Source organism: Ochlerotatus camptorhynchus, unplaced genomic scaffold, assembly GCF_037179485.1.
Source record: "Ochlerotatus camptorhynchus isolate MF236.1 unplaced genomic scaffold, CSIRO-AGI_Acam_v1.1 ptg000230l, whole genome shotgun sequence".
Lineage (NCBI taxonomy): Eukaryota > Metazoa > Arthropoda > Insecta > Diptera > Culicidae > Ochlerotatus > Ochlerotatus camptorhynchus.
Window position 1 is genome coordinate 1,459,744 of NW_027040720.1, and position 19,838 is coordinate 1,479,581.

Below are 19,838 nucleotides of genomic sequence, written 5' to 3' on the forward strand. Positions count from 1 at the left end.
GACGGCGGTGCGAGGAAAGAGCCAGCCAAACAGGAAGGAACCGAGTGAAACTCGCGCGGTAAATCGAACAACAACCGACACACCGAGAAGAGAAAGGGAAGGAAAGAGTCGTCGGCTCCTGGTGCAGCAGAAATCCGCGGAGAAATCGTTGGTAATAATTGCGATGTTTTTCTACAGCAGCAGCGCTCCTCCGGTAGCTGTAGTTGGTGCAGGACCAGTGTTTATTATCATTAGAGCGCTGCTGGCTCGCTTATGAACGATTTTGTAATCCAGCAGCGGCGGGTAGCAAACGGGTTCGGTTCGTCACCGATTGGACACGCTTCGCCGCGCGCCCACTCGGCTCGCGAACTGCTCTTTTAGGTACTGCAGATTTGTGGATTGATTTGTGACGACGAGAGGAACTTAATTCAAGCAACGCAATCGATGGACCATTGGATGATTATCCGTTGAAGCGGTGGTGGTGGTGGACAGGAAGAAGTGCACACGCGTGTGTGCAACTGTTTTGTAACCGATTAGGCTTTATTTGTCCCCCCGTTTATAGTTTGCAGCAGCGGCCTGTGTGTGTGTCTGTAAATTGTGCTGATTGGAGTGTAGTGCACGACGACGACGGCAACAACGGAGTGCAATTAGATACAATGTAAGCCAATGGAGTTAGTAGTTTGTATTGATCCATATAGACATGGAGAAGAATTGTTCAGTTGCGCTCTCGTGATTGCGCTGAATGTGATGGACTTCAGGTTGGAAAACCTTCAAGGAATATTCTGAGCACTTCGATAAACGATGATACAATTTGAGGAACACTACCGGTCCAGAGAAATGCAATAGCAAGTTTAGGGAGGGTGGCAACTACCAGAAAAAAAAACCTGGACACCTGGAATTATCAGGTGAATTGTGCCATCAATCAGGAAATTTTCGTAAAGTAGGTTCATTGGAGTAGTTGTGGAGTTTAGTTTTAGTTTGTTGACTGACATTATTTTCAAAATGATTTTCCAAGTCCCATAAGTCCTTGAGTCCTTGAAACCTTTTCATAATTTTAATTGTTTTTACTGTGTCAAAGATTTTGGACATTTTTCTATGTTTGAGATGTTACAGAATTGTGTATGTTAGAGAACTGACAAAAATCAACTACCGTAATGCGGGGGAAAATTGATCAAAATGCTTTGCACTTTTAGCTGTCCCGTATAAAACTTTCCGTTAAACATATCAAGAGAAATCTTAATAGTACAGTAATGATCCAATTTTGTCATCAGATTTTTATCTGTCAATAATTTCACGTATCTTTCATCTTCAAGATGGATGTCACTTTTTATAGAACTCGTTGGTAAACTTTTCCACTTAATTCTAGGAAGTGCTTATTGATATTGATTCCTCAATCTTCTTCATCTGATTCAACAAGTTTGAAAGTGTCGTCCGTCCAGTTCAAAGAAGCCCGCCACGACGGTACCAAAAAAAAAAGAAAAGGTTCAACACGAGCATTTTGATAAGATTGCTGTGGCTTCTTGCGGGCTAGCGGTCTGTCGGGCTCGCAGCTGCACCGATCGACCAACGGATGCTTGATCTGTCAGCGGCCGAAGTTTCGGAGGTGTATGTCCACACTGCTGTGCGGACAGTAGACTAATCCTAAGTGATTTTCTGGGGCTTCTGCAAAATTTGTTGGTTGACCGCTATACAGTCACTCACGATTTCTCAGTCGTCTATGCTACGCCTGTGCTCCGCTTTAATTATGTTAAGGTTTGGATTTATGCTGCTGTAGGATGGTTTATTGTATTATCCGGGTTTTAATGGATAAAAAAATTTGAGCAATGGTATTATGTGATATGAGGGGCTCGGTGGCCTTAGAGCAACCGTTTTTGCTTACTGAGCAGAACATCATGAGTCTAATCTCAGGCCCATCCACATTCAAGATTCGTCAATCGTTTTATTTGTTAATATGACTACATGGTAATAACAGCAACTCGGTGATTAAAAAGGTGCTCGTCTGCCTAGTGGCAAACGTTTTTGCTTACTGAGCAGAAGACCGTGGGTTTAGTCCCAAGCTCCTTCGCGTTATATGATCGTTAGGACATCTATTCAGCTTATCGTTTACCAAAACGAACCCTGCTGCAAACCCAACCCTCTTATCCAACATCCCAGTGATTCCTCGTGGAAGTGCAGGGGTGTTCTCGGCTTCCATCAAAGCGAGTGTCATGTCAACACAATCCTTCCCATTACTTTCTTGACCTGTGTTCGGGCGCGGCCGGCGCTGGTATTGCCTAATTTAAGATCACCAGTTTTTACACATTGAGGATGATTGCTAGTCCCAAGCATCGTCTATTGGTTCTCTGTGTAATTACAGCTGATCTGGCAATAACAGAGTAGCAACCGTGGGCGGTCAATCAAGTTCAAGCTGTAAGATGGTTTATTGTATTACAGTGCTTTCCCGATTTTGTCAGCCTGAAGATTTTGCTGAACTTTTAGGTTTTTAAGCATGAATTCTTCATGAAGCATTTCGCTCCAAATGACACTTAATTGTTTTGTCGCAACATCTATTTTTGTAACTCAAATAAACCTCAATTATTGCGACGCTGAACTGCATCGAGTCCCTCCCGATAAAGGTAACTAGGTGGCTGATAGAGCTGGGATGGCTGTAATACAAGTTATGGGCAGATTCCTTATTCAGTTGAATTTCAGCACTCTGGATGTCACCGATCGAGGAAATGCTTCTACTCCTGTTAATCCGAACCTGGGACGCGCTGTAGAAAGCATTGTGGAAGCCCCCAATCCCTCTGACCCAGCCTGCCATCTGCCGCCTCCGATCTTCATAGTCGTTCCGGGCCTGTGGTTGGTTGTGGTGAGGGGGTCTTCCAACCTACTCACTACGGCGAGTATCCACTTGAGATTGTTCATGTCCATTCGCCACCTGATGTTTCCATGACTTCCAGGGAAAACGCCTTACCTCGTGCGACCACCGACCGTAGTAAACACGACGTCATTTTCTACTACCAAAACGTAGGCGGAATGAATTCTGATGTTCTTGACTACCACCTAGCTGTATCGGACCGGTGTGCTACGATGTCATCGTTTTTGTCGAGACTTGGCTCGATTCTCGAACGCTTTCCATCCAGGTGTTCGGATCCGAATACGAGGTTTTCCGCTGTGACAGAAATCCGAAAAACAGTCGGAAATCTACTGGAGGTGGTGTTCTCGTGGCAGTTCGGTCCGGGTTAAAGGCGAGAGCTATTGAAAACGTCTTGTGGAACTGTGTGGAACAAGTTTGGGTGGCCGTAGAACTGAGCGATCGTACACTGTACCTATGTGCGGTGTATATTGCACCTGACCGGGTTCGTGACAACGAACTTATCGATACCCATTGCCGGTCCGTTTTCACCATAATGGAGAGTGCGACACCAACTGGAAACCATCTCACAGCGGCTTTCTCTACCCAGACCCTGTACACTCTGTATTTCATACAGGATCAGTTAGCCTTCTCGACTGCTATAGTACAGCAACACTATCTCAAATAAACCACGTAGTCAACGAAAACAACCGTAGCCTGGACCTCTGCTTCGTTAGCGTTCAGGACACCGCTGCTTTCATCTCCACGGCACCTTCTCCACTAGTAAAGCAAGTACATCATCACCCTCCCTTGGTTGTCACTGTTGCTGACAATCACGATCGGGTCTTTGACGACATTTCCACGACCGTGTCATACGATTTCCGGAAAGCCGATCACCGTAGTATCGTCAACGTGCTATCTAGTATAGATTGGAAGAGCATCCTCGATCCTGATAATGTTGAAACCGCTGCGCAAACATTTTCACATGTCTCGGCTTATGTCATTGACAGGCACGTTCCGAAAAGAGTTCACCGTAAAATTTCTCATCCTCCCTGGCAGACGAGTGAACTGCGTAGGTTGAAGTCGACCAAGAGAGCCGCATTAAAAAAATTCCCTAAGTATCGTACGCTTTCGCTGAAACGTCACTACGTTAGGCTCAATTATGAGTTCAAGCGAGTTAGCCGTCGATGCTATTCGCGATATCAACGAGGGATTCAGAGGAAACTCTGGTCGCACCCGAAGTCATTCTGGAATTACGTAAATGAGCAGCGCAAGGAATCCGGCCTACCTTCTTCAATGGTGTTGAATGGAGCAGTTGCTTCCACTCCTCAGCAGATCTGTCGCTTGTTTTCTGAGAAGTTCGCCAGTGTTTTCACGAATGAGAGATTAACTGACGAACACGTTACCCTAGCAGCTAGTAATGTTCCACTGTACGGTCAAACACTGGGTGCGATGGATGTCAACGTCGAGATGATTTCCACTGCCGCATCACAACTCAAGTCGTCCTTCAATCCAGGACCCGATGGCGTTCCATCCGCATTCCTGAAAAAGCATATCGCCATGCTTCACCTATTTCGATTGTCCATCTCGAGTGGTACATTTCTATCTTGTTGGAAATTCGCACATATGTTTCCTATCCACAAAAAGGGCAGCAAACGGGATGTGGACAGTTATCGTGGAATTACGCCGTTGAGTGCAGTTTCGAACTTATTCGAGTTAGTCATCATGGAGCCTCTACTCTCTCATTGTAAGCAGTATCTAAGTGGTGATCAACACGGCTTCACTTCCGGTCGTTCTACTCCACAAATCTGCTGTGTTTGACATCGTATCTTACGGAAAGCATGGCAGAGAAGACTCAAACAGACGTCATATACACCGACTTGTCAGCTGCCTTCGATAAGCTAAAACATGCCATCGCGATTGCCAAGTTGCATAGACTTGAGGTCAGCGGCAACCTCTTGCGATGGTTTCGTTCCTATCTCACTGATCGGCAACTGATGGTTGCCATTGGTGACAACCGGTCCAATATCTATCTAGCTACGTCAGGAATACCTCAAGGAAGTCACCTGGGACCTTTGATTTTCTTACTCTACTTCAATGACGTGAACCTGGTCATCGAAGGCCCACGACTGTCGTATGCAGACGATCTTAAAATCTACCTACGAATCCGCTCGATTGATGACTGTCACTTCCTTCAACGTCAGTTCGAAGCCTTTGCCAGCTGGTGTAATTTGAACCGAATGGTGGTTAACCCCACTAAGTGTTCAGTGATCACTTTTACTCGGAAGAAAGAACCAATCACATTTGACTACAAATTTATCGGCACTGTAATCGACCGTGTGAACCATGTGAAAGATCTGGGTGTTATTCTTGATTCTCAACTTACGTACAAGCAGCACATCTCGTACGTTGTCGACAAGGCGTCTAGGACACTGGGATTTATCTTCAGGATAGTAAAGAATTTCTCCAATATCTACTGTTTGAAGTCACTGCGATCCATTTTGGAATATTGTTCTGTGGTCTGGAGTCCAAACTACAACAATGGTGCTGAGAGAGTTGAGTCCGTTCAACGCCGTTTTCTTCGATTTGCTCTGCGGAAGCTGCCTTGGAGAGACCCATTTCATCTGCCCAGCTATGAAAGTCGTTGCCAGCTGATTGATCTGGAGCCTTTCCGAACTAGAAGAGACACCTCTAGGGCCCTGTTCATTGCGGACACTTTACAAGGTAGAATTGATTGCAGTGCAATCTTGGGGCAAGTCAACATTAACGTCCAACCCCGTGCGCTACGTAACAACGTTATGCTGAGATTGCCACTTCAGCGCACAAACTATGGCATGAACGGTGCAATAGGTGGGCTGCAACGAGTGATCAATCGAGTCTCGGGCATCTTCGATTTCCATTCTGCTGGAAGCTCTGGCGAAGCTGGAAATTCGGCTGTTCAATAAAGGCACCACCAGCACTTTTCGCAGAGATGGTCGGGAATCCATTATCGACGTCACTTTATGCGGGCTGCAGTCCGTCGCTGGTGAAAAACAAGAATTGGAGGGTGTGTGAAGGATATACCCATAGTGATCATCAGGCAATCCGATATGGTATCGGCCAACGGAATCCTGTGGCAGTAAGATGAGAACTTGCGACCTGAAGTGGAACATCCAGCTTACTGTAGGAAATTAGCACCCTCCGCCGGAAGACGTGTTCAGAGAGCAAGAACAGAAGCTAACAGAGAGGAATGTTCCGAGCACATAAACGAGAGATAAAGCAGACGTGTCGTGATAACGAAGATCAGATATCAAGTCATGCCCGCTGAAATGTGCTTAGAGAACCTGAAAGTCACCGTGGAAGGACTTTTCTCGAAGCACGATCCAACGACCTGGTCACCTACATCGTACCGAGACGGAGAGGGAGATAACGACGAAGTCACCAACGAGCAACTCGAAGCAGTGCCTGCTGGATACACTCGGAAAACTCTTGGAAAGGATCATCCTAAACAGGCTGACGAAATGCACGGAGAGTGAGCAAGGATTGTCGGAGATGCAGTTTGGATTTCGAAAAGGAAGAGTAAAAGTGGATGCAATTCAAGAGAGTCGAGAAACCGTCGAAACAGAAGTGGAGAGGAGATCGATATTACGCTGTGATAACGATCGACGTCAAGAATGCGTTCAACAGCTTCAGTCAAATATAGGGAATTCCACAAGGCTCCATCCTTGGTCCAACGCTCTGGAACGTGATTTAAAACGGTGGTCTAACGCTGAAGCTACCCAAGCGAGTTGAGATCGTTGGCTCTGCGGACGACGTCGTCTTACGGTAACATGCAAGACGCTGGAATAGTTGGACATGTGGTGGTCGACATGATTGGAAACCTATTGCATGGAGCGAAGCTGCAGATAGCCCACAACAAAAGCGAGGTGGTATTGATCAGTAACTTTAAAGCGATAAACTAGAAGTGCGTGTTGAAATGCCTGGGAGTGATGGTCGACGACCGTTAGCCACATAGAATACGCCTACGAGAAGGCAGCGAAGGCCATCAACGCGGTAGCCAGAATCATACCGAACATCTCGGGACGGCTCCTAGCTAGTGTATTTACGCAGATACTGAGATATGGAGAATGAAAAGAGTTTGAAATTCGAAGAGAATCTGAGGACGGATTTGAAGATTTTTATGGAGTGTTCTACAGAGAATTTCAGGACTGTTATTTAGACATTTTCAAGGGACTGCCAGAGAGAATTTCAAATTTATTTTAAAAGAATTCTGAAAAGAACTCTCAATTAAATAAAAGCCTGCAAAGTTTTGAGCGAAAACTACGAACGTGTCGCAGAACCAAATTCAAGATCTGACAAGATAGGCTTCGCTGCCTTCCTGAGTTGAATGTAAGCATGACCCTAAATAACGTTTTCAAAGTAATTGAACAGGTAAAAAGTGAGGTTACGCGACGCCACTGGTATGATCTGATGATTTGATCTAACGTGCTAGATCACGTATGATCTGATGAATTAACTCGTCAGACTCAGACAGGTGTCTCTGAACCTTTCCATGATGAATACTATCCGTTCTTCTAATGCCTGAATTTCAGCCTGTGGTTGTGGATCTCAGAATTCAGTTCGCGGGGAACTGTTTAGGACCATGCTAAGGATCTTGTTCTGGATCCTTTGGAGTTTAAGGTGATGGCATTTGGCGCAACTATCCCAGATTGGCATCCCGTATTCTATTACGGGAAAGATGATTTGTTTGTAGACAGCAAGCTTATTTTTCAGGGATAGAGTAGACCTCCTGTTGATGAGTGGATACAGTGATCTTATCAAGATGTTACACTTGGTTTTGGTTTTGTCAACGTGCTCCCTGAAAATCAGCTTGCTGTCTAGTGTTAGCCCGAGGTACACCACCTCTTTTGACCATTCCACCACTGTGCCGTTCAGGCAGATCTTATTATTCACCGACGGAACAAGTCTGGGAGATTTAGAGTGTGGGAATATGATGACCTGGGTCTTTGCCGCGTTGATACGGATCGTCCAGCTGTTGAAATATTCAGACAGGACGTCCAGGCCTCTCTGAAGTTTGGCAGTCAGAGCTCCAATGACCCTACCCTTGTAGACGATGGATGTGTCATCTGCGAACAGAGTCAACGATCCATCATCAGGGAGAGCCGGCATATCGGAGGTGAACAGGTTGAATAGGATGGGGCCACAGATGCTTCCTTGTGGAACCCCAACACCGATGTTGAAAGCATCCGATGTGATGCCATTCAGAGAGACTCGAAACGTCCTGTTCGATAGATAGTTGTTTATTATCTTCACTAGAAAGATTGGAAGACCGTAGTGCTGCAATTTGAACACCAGGCCATCATGACAGACATTGTCGAACGCTCTTTCAACGTCCAACAACGCCATGGCAGATGTTTTCGAAACAGACTTGTTCCGTCTGAGAATGTTTCTTACTCGAGTCAGCTGGTGGACGGTCGAACGACCGTCTGTTCCTCCAGTAACAAGTTGTTTTCTTCAGCACATGTTAGGAGCCGGTGGTACACTGCTCTTTTGAAACAGTTTTGATAACCCTGAGAGAAGGCTGATTGGTCGATAACTTGAAGGAGAGAACGGATCCTTCCCAGGCTTCCGGATGGGTATGACTTTAGCTGACTTCCAGCACGAGGGGAAGTAGCCAAGTCGGAGGCACAGATTAAAAATGCTGTCGAAACCTGGGGCCTTCATGTTTTTAGCCGTAATCTCGGATTCCTCGGAAAAAAATATTGGGAATCTGATGGAGGTTGGTTGCGTTTTCAGCAACCTCAGCGTCGTGAGGGCTGACGATGTTTTGTCCGAGATTATGAGAGCTGACGAAGTGTTGACCTATCGCAGCAGCCTACTCTTCAGGAGTTATCAGATGAACCACTGGGTCGCCGCGACTATCCAGTGGGGTCAGTGGTGGAATGGGTCTTGGCTTATTTTTAAGAATTTGGGTTAGTTTCCAATAGGGCTTTGCACAATCTGGGAGAGAGCGGATCCTGTTAGCAAAGTCCTGATTTCTGAGGTCCACCATCCTAGCTTGAATGATTTTTGTTAGGCGATTGCAGTGGGTCTTCAAGACAGGTAAGCCAGAAGGTTGGTTTTGGTTTTGAATTGAGTTACGGAGTCTAACAAGATTTTTGGTGTTTCTATCAAGGTTCAGAGTATTGCTCCCCTGTCTGGATACTGGCACGTGTTGTTCCCTGGCCCGGGATATCGCCTCCTCGATGGAACGCAGACACCGGTCAACTTCTTCGGGCGTCTCCGGAAGGACACCGTAGTTGACAGTGGGTCGAACTGTTGGAACTGATCCCAGCTGACGCGATGGTAGTTGCGTCGGGAAGCTTGAAACCGGTTGACGGATGAGCCCACATCGGCCACCACTGGATAGTGGTCCGAGCTCAGCTCCTGGTGGGTCACAGGTTGCGAGATGTTGTCTTCCATGCTGCTGACGAAGATGTCGATGGTGGAGTGTACTCCAAACCGGCTCAAGCGGGTGGGAGAGTCCGGCGCTAACATGGTGTAGTGAGCCTCTTGCAGGTCGTCGTTCAGGATTGTGCCGTTTTGGTTGCGTCGACTGTTGCCGCAAGCCTGGTGTTTGGCGTTCAGGTCGCTAGCGATGATGTACTTCTCACGGCGTCGAGTTAGTCTGATGATGTCTCTCCGTAGGTCTGCTGCCAACCCGTCCCTGATGGTGACGTGTTTGGGACAGTAGGCCGCAATGATGGTAATAGGGCCGACAGGAGTGGAGACTACACACCCACCGCTTCGATCATCTTCATCAAATGTCAGTGAAAATAGGTGACCGTATTTCGTTAGTCGTTTCCGGTTTCTTCTGTGCGGGCCGTTTGTATTTCTGCTGTATTTGAATAACATTCACTTTTCAATCAGGTGTCCGAAGCTATCTTATGCGGATGATTTTAAACTGTATTTTGTCGTAAAGGATCGTAGTGATTCAGTTTTCCTTCAGCAACAGCTGGACTTTTTTTTTCGCTTGGTGTCACAAGAATAGGATGGTATTGCATGCTTCCAAATGTTTCATCGTCACTTTCTGCAGCCTTCATGGTCAGACACTGACTCGGGAGACTACAGTCAAAGACTTAGGAGTAACGATCTGTGATCCGTTGTCGGTCAGGATGATCTCCGGGACACCGAATAATTGGAAGATCATATTCTCCGCAAATTCTACTAGTGGTTCCGCTTTAGCCTCCCGAAATGGTTGAACAAGGACAAATTTACTGAACACATCGGTTGCTACTAGCAGCGATTTCGTCCCGACGCTGGTAATGGCCCAATGTAGTCCAAAGTGACAAATTGCCATTGGTTTTTGTGACCCCATTGGTGGTGTCACGTTCTTATTTCCTGCCTTGCTTGTCTGGCAGCTCAAACACTCCCTGCAGAATTGTCTGATCTGCTCGTTCATCTTTGGCCAGAAAAACCGTTCTTTGATGGTGGCTAGAGTCTTCTCAAAACCGAAGTGGACTTTGTCATGTTCCCGTTGAATGATCGAGGTTCTTTCCGCTTGCATTGGAAGTTGCTTCCACGAGAAACGAGGGTCGTTTTGTCGGCTGGAACACTTCACGTACTTCCAAAATTTACCGTCTATCGTTCGGATTCTGTTCAGCTTGGATGTTCGATGCTAATTCCACGTACTCCGGACCTGACTGGATTACCCTGATCATCCGCGGTAATGTTGTTCTTCCCTTTTCGGTGCTCTAGTTTGATGTCACCACCTTCCACGTAATGCCGTAAGTTGTCGATAGCCAGCAGGACTCCTAATCATTCTTTATCCACTGCCGCGTACTTTCTCTGGGTACAACTGAGCTTCTTGCTGAAGTATCCGATGACTCTGGTTTCTCCACCCTGTTCGTGGACCAATGCAGCTTCCACAGCGTTCTCCGAGGCGCCCGATTCGATGGCGAACGGTTTCGTAAAGTCCGGATTGGTTAAGACCGGTGCCGACGTGAGCACTGATTTCAACTCCTTTAGAGCCGCTTCCGCTTCCTCTCCGACCAGGTGAATTTCTTCTTGTCCTTTCTCCAGGAGATCCGTTATTGGAGCCGTCACTCGGCTGTAGTTTTTAACAAACACCTCTGGTAGAACCAAGCAAGACGAGCGTAGTCCAGGATTGGTTGAACCCTCGAACGGTCAACGGAGACACCTCGCACGGTAAACAAGTACCCCAGATACATCACCTTCTTTCTGCAAAACCTGGATTTCTCCTACGATATTGTTAGTTTACCCTTCCTCAGACGATCTGCTACTATCCCGAGCAGTCGAAAATGTTCCTTGAGAGTCTCCGTGCCGATCACAATGTCGTCCAGGTAAACAAAGATAAAAGGTTGAAGGTCGAACCCAATGACTTTGTTCATCAACCGACACATCGTGAAAGGTGCGGTTGTCAATCCAAACGGGGACACACCTTGAAACGGAACAGCCCTTTCGACGTTTGGAACGTAGTGTAGTTCCTTTAAAGGAATCTGGAAATAGGCATCCTTTAAGTCTATAATCGTGTAGTATTTTGGTACAATTCTGCATGTTTTGCATCGTATATGCGTCCTTGACGGTCATCGCATTGATCCGACGGGAGTCAAGGCATACACGATTTTTCCCATTTGACTTCCTCACTGGAACCAGCGGGTTAGTCCAGTCGCTGTAGCTTGAAACGCTCGATCTCTGCATCGTTCTGAATGAAAGGAGAACATTTGTGGATGAGTTCGAGGATTGGTCTACGTTCGAGAGACTTATCAAATACCGATTCGGAAATCCTAACCAGGATCAGGAAATTCGCCAGAAGATCCAGGAGAGGAAGCAACATTGCGGTGAGAGGTGAGACGTTCATCGCATTCGAATAGCAGACAATTTTATTTTTAATATTCTTAAGAAAAACAAATTTGTATATGTATATGTACTTGTCTACATCGGTTGATGAAATAAGTAAATAAATAAATATCGGGAATTTTAAAAACGTTCGATACAAATAGTTGACATATGTGAGCGTAGTCCTACGTCAACTGTTCGTACAATCCCATTGGGCTGTCCCTTGTAGTTTTTCCCAGAATTTAATCTGAGGACGTCATTTTGATGAGAAGTGCCGTTTCTGGGTAACATTTTTTTGAAAAATATAAATGACGCCATTTTTAATATTTTAAAAGATCCAAAATGGGCGAATTATTGCAAACATGTGAATCAAAATGAGTCCATGACAATCAATTCCGCAAAGTTTCAGGAGGAGGTCGATTCAACAATTTCTGGAACTGCTGAAAATGTTGGTATCCAATTGCTTCTAGTTTTTGATTTTCTAAGGGCAGAGTAATTTTTTTTTCTTAACTTTTAACATATTTAAATAAACTGGTTTCACCCACGAATCTTCCAAATTATTTTAAAGTAAGAGAAGAACTACTCACAAGCTTTTAAAAAAAAAACCTAAAACTAGAAGCAGTCCCAGTGTTCACTCGGCTGTCGACAAAAGCAGACCACTCTCAATGTGTGTCACGCGATCGTCTTTTATACTCGACAGCAACCATTGTGTGGTCCTCCTCATTGTTCTTCATCAGCAGCTCTTTCAGTCGATGCGTCGTCGACTTTGGAAAGCAACCGTTTCGCGATGAGTGTGTGAGTGCTAAGTGCGTCCATTACTGCAATGGAAGTGCTCTGCCCCCCGTCGGCGATACTGTCATACAATGAAACCTCTGGAAGTGGATCCCGATCTGACGGAGGATGCTTATTCGATAGGGGAAGATAAAGTATTTGTTGTGTTGTACCCAGGCATGGAAAATCATTTACATTCATTTCGTGCAATCATTTACTCAGGGGGGCCGCAGAACCGGGAAAAAGCTGGGAATTTGAAATGGACCGGGAAAAAACCGGGAATTCCGAAACAAAACCGGGAAAAATCAAATTATATATTTTATTTTAATTTAATTGCATATGCACAAGTTCACACGCTTTCTCAGTCCAACTTGCTCAATATAATTCGAAAATGCTAATCGTCCCACCTTGATGTTGACTGGCGATGGCAGCTTTTATTCTCTTACACCGATTCCGTTTTCGAGGTGTACCTAACACTGAGCGCCAACAAGTGCGAGCTATTGACAGCTCAGCATCATTCGTTTATAAACAAACATGCACCAAACAGCTACACCCTGAAAAATTTGGGTGTACGGTAGTACAGATCTGCTGTTACTCCAGAACAAAAACGAACGACATTAAGCGGCTTAAAGCTTTTTTTTTCGACGGCGATCAAGCGTCTGAAAAAGATTCAGCAAAGTTGGACGATCGGGTTCGTTCGACATTCTCTTTTAAAAGCTTTTTCGTTCACCTCACGTTCGGCTCTTCGCATGTATTGGTATGTTCTGAAACGTACCGACCCGACGACGAGCTATCAACCTTCGTCAATGAAAAAGCTTCGTGTTTTTTTCATTCATTTCGCGAGCATTGGCCTGTTCAAAACCGCATTTGCATTGAAAAAAGTGAGACGCGTTTTCCATCTGTGTTTATAAGTGTAAAACTATCAAATAAGAGTAGTGAAATTTGAGAAATTTGGAGCAAATAACCATGACTACAAAATATTCGACGAGGTATGAGAAGGATTATCCATGGAGCGCGCCGGATCCCAAAGTACCGACTGCTGCTCGATGCACCTGGTGCAATAAATCAAAAAAAGCAAAGGCCATCAGCATCAGGCTGCAGCACGTCGCTCAAATTTGCCGATCAGCAGCTTATTTGGAACGAATGGTAAGCTCCGAAATAACACGCTTGATTATACCACAATGCACTGAAACTTGCAACGAAGCTTCGATTATTGTTTTGGTTGCTATCGAATCAAGTTCATCATGTGCTGAGACTTTAATACAAGAATTCTATGAATTGAATACTGATCTTCTATCTCAAATTTCAGATCGTTCAACAAATGATAAAATCATATCTTCAACTTCAAGTTTGACTGTCGATCCCAAGGTGAGTACAACTACCTTGGTCGATCCAATTCAGACAAATGCTTCAACATCATCTGAAGTGGCAGTAGGCGCCAATCAGGCTGTCATGAAAAAGTATTTTTTAAACGATTCGGTGACGTCCGCTGAAATGTTATGGGCACTTGAAACTGTGGCCACCCATGGTTCATACCGTAGTGCAGGTACCAGTGTTGCTCTGTTCCAGAAGATGTTTCCTGACAGCCAAATTGCTTCGAAGATGGAGATGAGCCGCACCAAAGTTGGTTATTTCATCACACACGGTCTGGCACCTTACTTCAAGAAGATCTTACTGACCAAAGTTGAAAGTTGCTCCGAGGTCGTCCTTGGATTCGACGAAACACTGAACAAAATTGCACAACGGCAGCAACTTGATGTAAGCATTCATTTTTGGGATGAAGACAAGATATGTAGGCTCAGCTTTCCTATCATCGACACGAGCGATTGACTTGATGAGTGGGATCAAGAAGTGTTTCGAAGCATATCCCGGACTGTTGAAAAAAGTTATTCAGGTGTCTATGGATGGACCCAACGTGAACTGGCGACTCCTTAACGATCTGTCCTCCGAACTGCAAGAGATGCGTGAGAGCAGTTCCTTCAGTCTACTCAGCATTGGCAGTTGCGGTCTTCATGTAGTGCATAATTCGTTCCAGAGCGGTATGCAGAAAACGGACTGGAAGATCGATCAGTTTCTGATGTCGTTGTACTACCTGCTAAAAGATGTTCCCCTAAGACGTGCTGACTTTATAGCAGTTACTGGTAGCACCATATTGCCGCTCAAATTTTGCGGAGTCAGGTGGGTGGAAAACCAGCGAGTAGCAGAACGAGCTCTAGATATGCTTCCTCATCTGCGAACATATGTGAAGGCAGTAAAATTTCAACAAGAGTCAAAACGAAAAGAAAGTCATCCCGATTTCAGGAGAAGCTTTAAGGCGGTTTACAGCTCCAACGCGTTTTCAGTGGTGTCCCAAGCGGTATCGGATCAGCTCTTTGGACCTAAATTGAGCTTTTTTTGTAGCTGCAGCGGCAAATGTGGAACCATTTTTGAAAGAATTTCAGGGTGATGCACCACTTGCTCCCTTTTTGTACGATGAACTAACAAGCCTAGTTCAAAATGCGATGCAGAGAGTGGTGAAGCCAGACCGCCTTAAAAAGAAACCTAAAGCGCTAACGGAGATTGACTTAAATCAGGACAACCTTCTTACATCAGCTGAAGTAGACGTGGGATTTGCTGTAAAAGCGGCTATCAAAGCGGAAGGAATCGGTGGAAAAATGTCTGAACAACAACTCTTGGTGTTTGGCAACGACTGCAAAAACTATTATGTTGCATTTTTGACAAAACTCCTCGATCGTTCGCCACTTCGATATGCTCTAACAAGGTATATTTCTTGTTTAAGTCCATCTGTCATTTCAAACTCCCCAGATGTAGCCAAGAAACGACTTGAGTTTTGTTTGGAACATATGGTGGAGAAAGATCATTTGGCTGGAGCTGTTGCGGACAAGGTGAAGGATGAATATTCGCAAATTTGCACGATGGCCTTCTTCAAGTTAATTGCTTCAGGATATCGCAGACAGGAGACACGGGTCGATCATTTCTGGTTGAAGGCAATTGCTTCCGAATTTGGCATCGTTTGTCAAGAAGATAGTGATAATATCTCACGGAAATGCAGCCCAGGAGCGCGGATTTTCCGTCAACAAGGAGTGCCTGGTGGTAAATCAATCCGAGGAAAGCCTGGTAGCACAACGCACTGTACATGGTGGGATTTCAGCGGCTGGTGGTGTGACCAACATTCAAGTGGACAAGCAGCTTATTCAGTACTGTCGAAACGCCCGAGGTCGGTACCAGGAAGTTTTGGATGCAAAGCGAGCTGAGGGGATTGCAAGTGATAAAGAAGCTAGCCGAAAGAGGGAAGCGGACAAAGCAATAAAAGAGCTGGAAATGAAAAAGGCTAAAATTTTGGCAGACGCAGAGAAAGAGGCTGCTGCTTTGGACGTTAAACTAAAAGAGCTGAGAAAGTAAAGTGTAATATTAAGGTTTCTTTTTAAATATAAACTGATTCGACCATTTTGTATGGAACATAAACATATTTTCCTATTATTTTTGTATCTTCATCTGGATTCAGCTATGAGTTTGGTTTTCTGTTTTTGTGGATGAAAATTGTAGAAAACTTGCTTAGTTATTTTCATTTTATTTTGTTTGAGGCAAACCGGGAAAATATTAATGTTTTAACCGGGAAAAAACCGGGAATTTCAAAATAAAAATTCTGTGGCCACCCTGTTTACATTCATTTGTTTCTAATTTTTTCCATCAAAAGAATTCCGCAAAGTAATATTTTAAGCTTTTGTAGGTTTTATAATTAGTTACAACTTTTGTCCAGGATTCAAATCTGTATCTCTTATGCATGATAAACCAGAGCAAACTGAACCCACCATTGTTTTTGAGTGAATGTAAATTACATTCACCGAAAAACAATAACATGTTCTGCCCGCTCTAGTTCATCATGCATAAGAGATACAGATTTGAATTATTTGCAAAAGTTGTAGTTAATTATACAACCTACAAAAGCTTCATACATAATTTTACGGAATTCTGTTGATGAAAAAAGTTGGAGGCAAATGAATGCCAATGAATGTACGAAATGAATGCAAATGATTTTCCATGTCTGGTTGTACCTATTGACTATAGTTTTAAGATGTATTGTATAGTGCAGAAGAATCCTCAGCTCTGTAAAGTTAATTCGGTTGAGCCTTATCAAATAAATTAATGAACAAAAATTAGAAGCAGTTCCCGATCGATTCGAACCTATTTTTTTGTTTTGTAATTGTTCAAGAAATTATTTAGCCAATATCTGATAATTTAGGTGAAAAAACTTAGGTTAAAAACGCCTAACTGACTTTAAACCTCAAAACATTCAAATCTAAGCGAGAGAAATTAAAAGAAATCCCTCAACACTTTCCATAAAAATCAAAGATTTTATTGTTGCCTCAATTGTAATTGTCTCAGCATGATTTAACAGGGTGTCTACTACCTGGAAAAACCTGGAAAACCGGGAATTTACAGGGAATTTTAATTTTTCTGGAAAAACCTGGAATATTCAGGGAATTTTGGTTCCACTCAGGGAATCTTCCAATTATCACTTCATTCGTAATTCAAAAGAAGTTTTTCGTTCAGTTTCTCGAAACGTTTCTTAAGGACACTGAACTTGACAAGCATCTGACAGCTAAGACAACGTGTGCGAACGAGACAAGTTCATTCAGAGAGTCTTGTCACGCTCGCTCTTCGCTGATTTGTATGTGGAGGATCAAAATCGTCGTAAAAAGGAAACAGCCGAAAAAGAGAGACTGGCAACCGTCAAAAGGAAGCATACGAAGCATGTATTGTATAAGAATAAGCATGCCAGACAGCAGGTCTGAGACCCAACATAGAATTTTTTTTTTTTTGAGCTTAAGAGAGGGTCGGAGATCTACTGAGAAATTTGTTGAGCTTCAGGGTAGTTCGTAGATCTTGAGAACAGAATTACAAACAAATTAAAAGTTATCAACAGAAATTCATAAAAACAAAATCACAAGAGAGGTCGTAAATCTTCAGATAAATGTTCAAAGAAATTTTCAAAACTTCAAGCAAGCAAAAATAATTTCAAATCAATTTGTAAAACTATAAGCGAAATTTTACAAATCTTCAGGGAAATTCGCATAACTTCAGACAAGTTTAAGAATCTACAGTGAAATATAAAGTATTTCACAGAAGTTTGAAGATCCTCGAAACATTATTCAACATCAGAAAAGTTCGTACATCTACAGAACAAAGCTACATAACTTTGAAAAAAATTACAGGACTTCATAAAAAATCACAAGAATCTCAGAAATGTTAATGGATGTTCAGTAAAAATTGCAGAACTACAGGGATAAAAAAAATATTTACACGATTTCAGGAAAATTTGTAGATCTTGAGAGAGACATTTAAAACTTCAAAGAAGCTCAAATATTTTCAGATAAAGTTTGACAACTTTAGGTAATCATCAAGGAAATTTTCAAATCTTCAGGGTAACCCTAGAGGAATTTACAAAACATCAGAGAAGTTTGCAGATCTACTGAGAAATTTATTGAGCCTCAAGTTTTTTTTTTTTTGTAGATCTTGGGAATAGAGCTACGGAGCTTAAGGCAACTTTACAGAACTTTAAAGATATTTGCAGGAATTTGACAGAAAGTTTCACAGTTTCACACAAATGTGAGATCTTCAGAAAAATTCGTTAAATGTCAGAAAAGCACCTCAATTCCAAAAACAATTCGCAGCGAAGTACAAAAGTACAATATTTTGCAGAACTCCATGGAAGTCGGAAATAGATAGATCTAAAGAACTTCAGAGAAGTCCGCAGACCTTAAGAGAAGTCTGTAGAACGTCAGAAAGTTCGTACGTTTTTAGAAAAATTTGCAAAATTTCAGCAAAACTCACAGATCTTCGGGAAAGTTCGCCAAGAATCCACCATGAAATTTAAAGAACTTTAGAAAAGTTCGGAGATCAACTGTGAAATGTATTGAACTTCATGGCAGTTCGTAGATGCAGAAATTCAGTACTTCAGAAAACTTTACAGAATTTGAAATAAATGTTAGGAACTTCAGAAAAGTTCTGAGGGTAGATCGTAAATCTACTCAAAAATTAGCAGATGTTTAAATAAATTTTCAGAATTTTACTGTGGTTCTTGGATTTTGAAAGACATTTACAGAACCTCAGGTAAGTTCGCTGATCTTTAGAGATATTTGCACAGCTTCAGAAAAATTAGAAAAACTTCCGGAAAGCTAAAAAAATTCTAGATAATCTTTCAATTCTTTAGAAAATTGTATAGATGTTCAGAGATATTTGCAGATATTCATTGAATCATGAAAATCTGTAGAGAAAATTACAGAACTTTCGAGAAGTTTGTAGATTATTAGAAATTTTGTGAACATCAGAGATAATTGTTGATCTTCAAGGATCTAAAATCGTCAGGGATTCAGGAACTTTGTAGATTTTTAGGAAAATTTGCAGAACTTCCGAAGAACACACAGAACTTCAAAGAAATCTGTAGAATTACCGAGACATTCGCAGATTGTCAGGAAAGATTGTTGTTCTTTAAAGAAATTTTACCGGAGAACAGAAACAAAACTTCAGGGACGTCAAGAGGTTTGAAGACCTTGCAGAATTGAGTTGTTAACAGAAATTTTCAGAACTCAAGGAACTTTTCCCACTAGCTTGTCTAAAGTTGGTATCGACATCCTGGCGAAGTTTTGAAATCCATTTTCATCTTCATATCGCTGCTCTTGATGGACAAGATGAGCCAAATCCCTGCCGGTGTTCCTTCTGAGCAACCATTTCCTACTCCACAAAGTTCACCTTCTCTTTCTCATTTTATTTAAAATAATAAAAGCAATTACGTCTGCCGAAACTAGAGCAATTTTCCGGTAATTCATGATGGAAGTATTTACTTTTGATTTCTGATATAGTTTTGTTTTGAAATCTAAATTGACAGTTCTTTCGACATGTGCAAGCAGTGTGAACACCAGCAAACAGGGGGGTTCGATAAAATAATAATGTCTATAATTTGTATGCATCTGGAATTTTTTTCATTCGACCTGGAAAAACCTGGAAAACTCAGGGAATTTGATTCCTTGGATTGAGTAGACACCCTGTTTAAAATGCAGATAAATTGTTGATAATACTTATAAAAATTGAGGACTGATTGGTCTGAAATCCTGCAACCCATCTAAGGACAGCCCACGAACCATCTCATTCATACTAGTTTGGACATTTCATGAGACCAAGCAGATTTGCAGACACTTTTTTTTTAAATATAAAAAAAATGGCTCAATCGATATGCGCATTACGGAGCCAAAAGTTTTAGTTAAAGGTGGATGTTCTATTCTATGTCATTTTACTATAATTGATGTGAAGGCGAGTTGAAGCCACGACTACACCATCACTCTTATTTATTCGTTAACCAAGCCTATCAAGCATGCATATGGTTTTATCAACCAAGCACACCCGAACTTGCATCCTCCCTCTTACATCATTCTGC

General features: G+C 43.0%; 2 protein-coding genes across 2 annotated transcripts in view; one reads left to right on the top strand and one right to left on the bottom strand.

The window, feature by feature from the left end:
- Moe (Moesin) overlaps window positions 1-19,838 on the top strand; it is a 162,745-nt gene that overhangs the window by 16,270 nt on the left and 126,637 nt on the right. The window lies entirely within an intron of this gene.
- LOC135704099 (uncharacterized) lies at window positions 9,879-10,235 on the bottom strand. The gene has a single exon (XM_065225526.1). The coding sequence runs from the start codon at window positions 10,233-10,235 to the stop codon at window positions 9,879-9,881; it is 357 nt and encodes a 118-aa protein (XP_065081598.1).

What these genes read in the sequence shown, in the direction of transcription:
- LOC135704099 (XM_065225526.1), bottom strand. Translation starts at nt 10,235, where the DNA reads ATGAACGAGCAGATCAGACAATTCTGCAGGGAGTGTTTGAGCTGCCAG.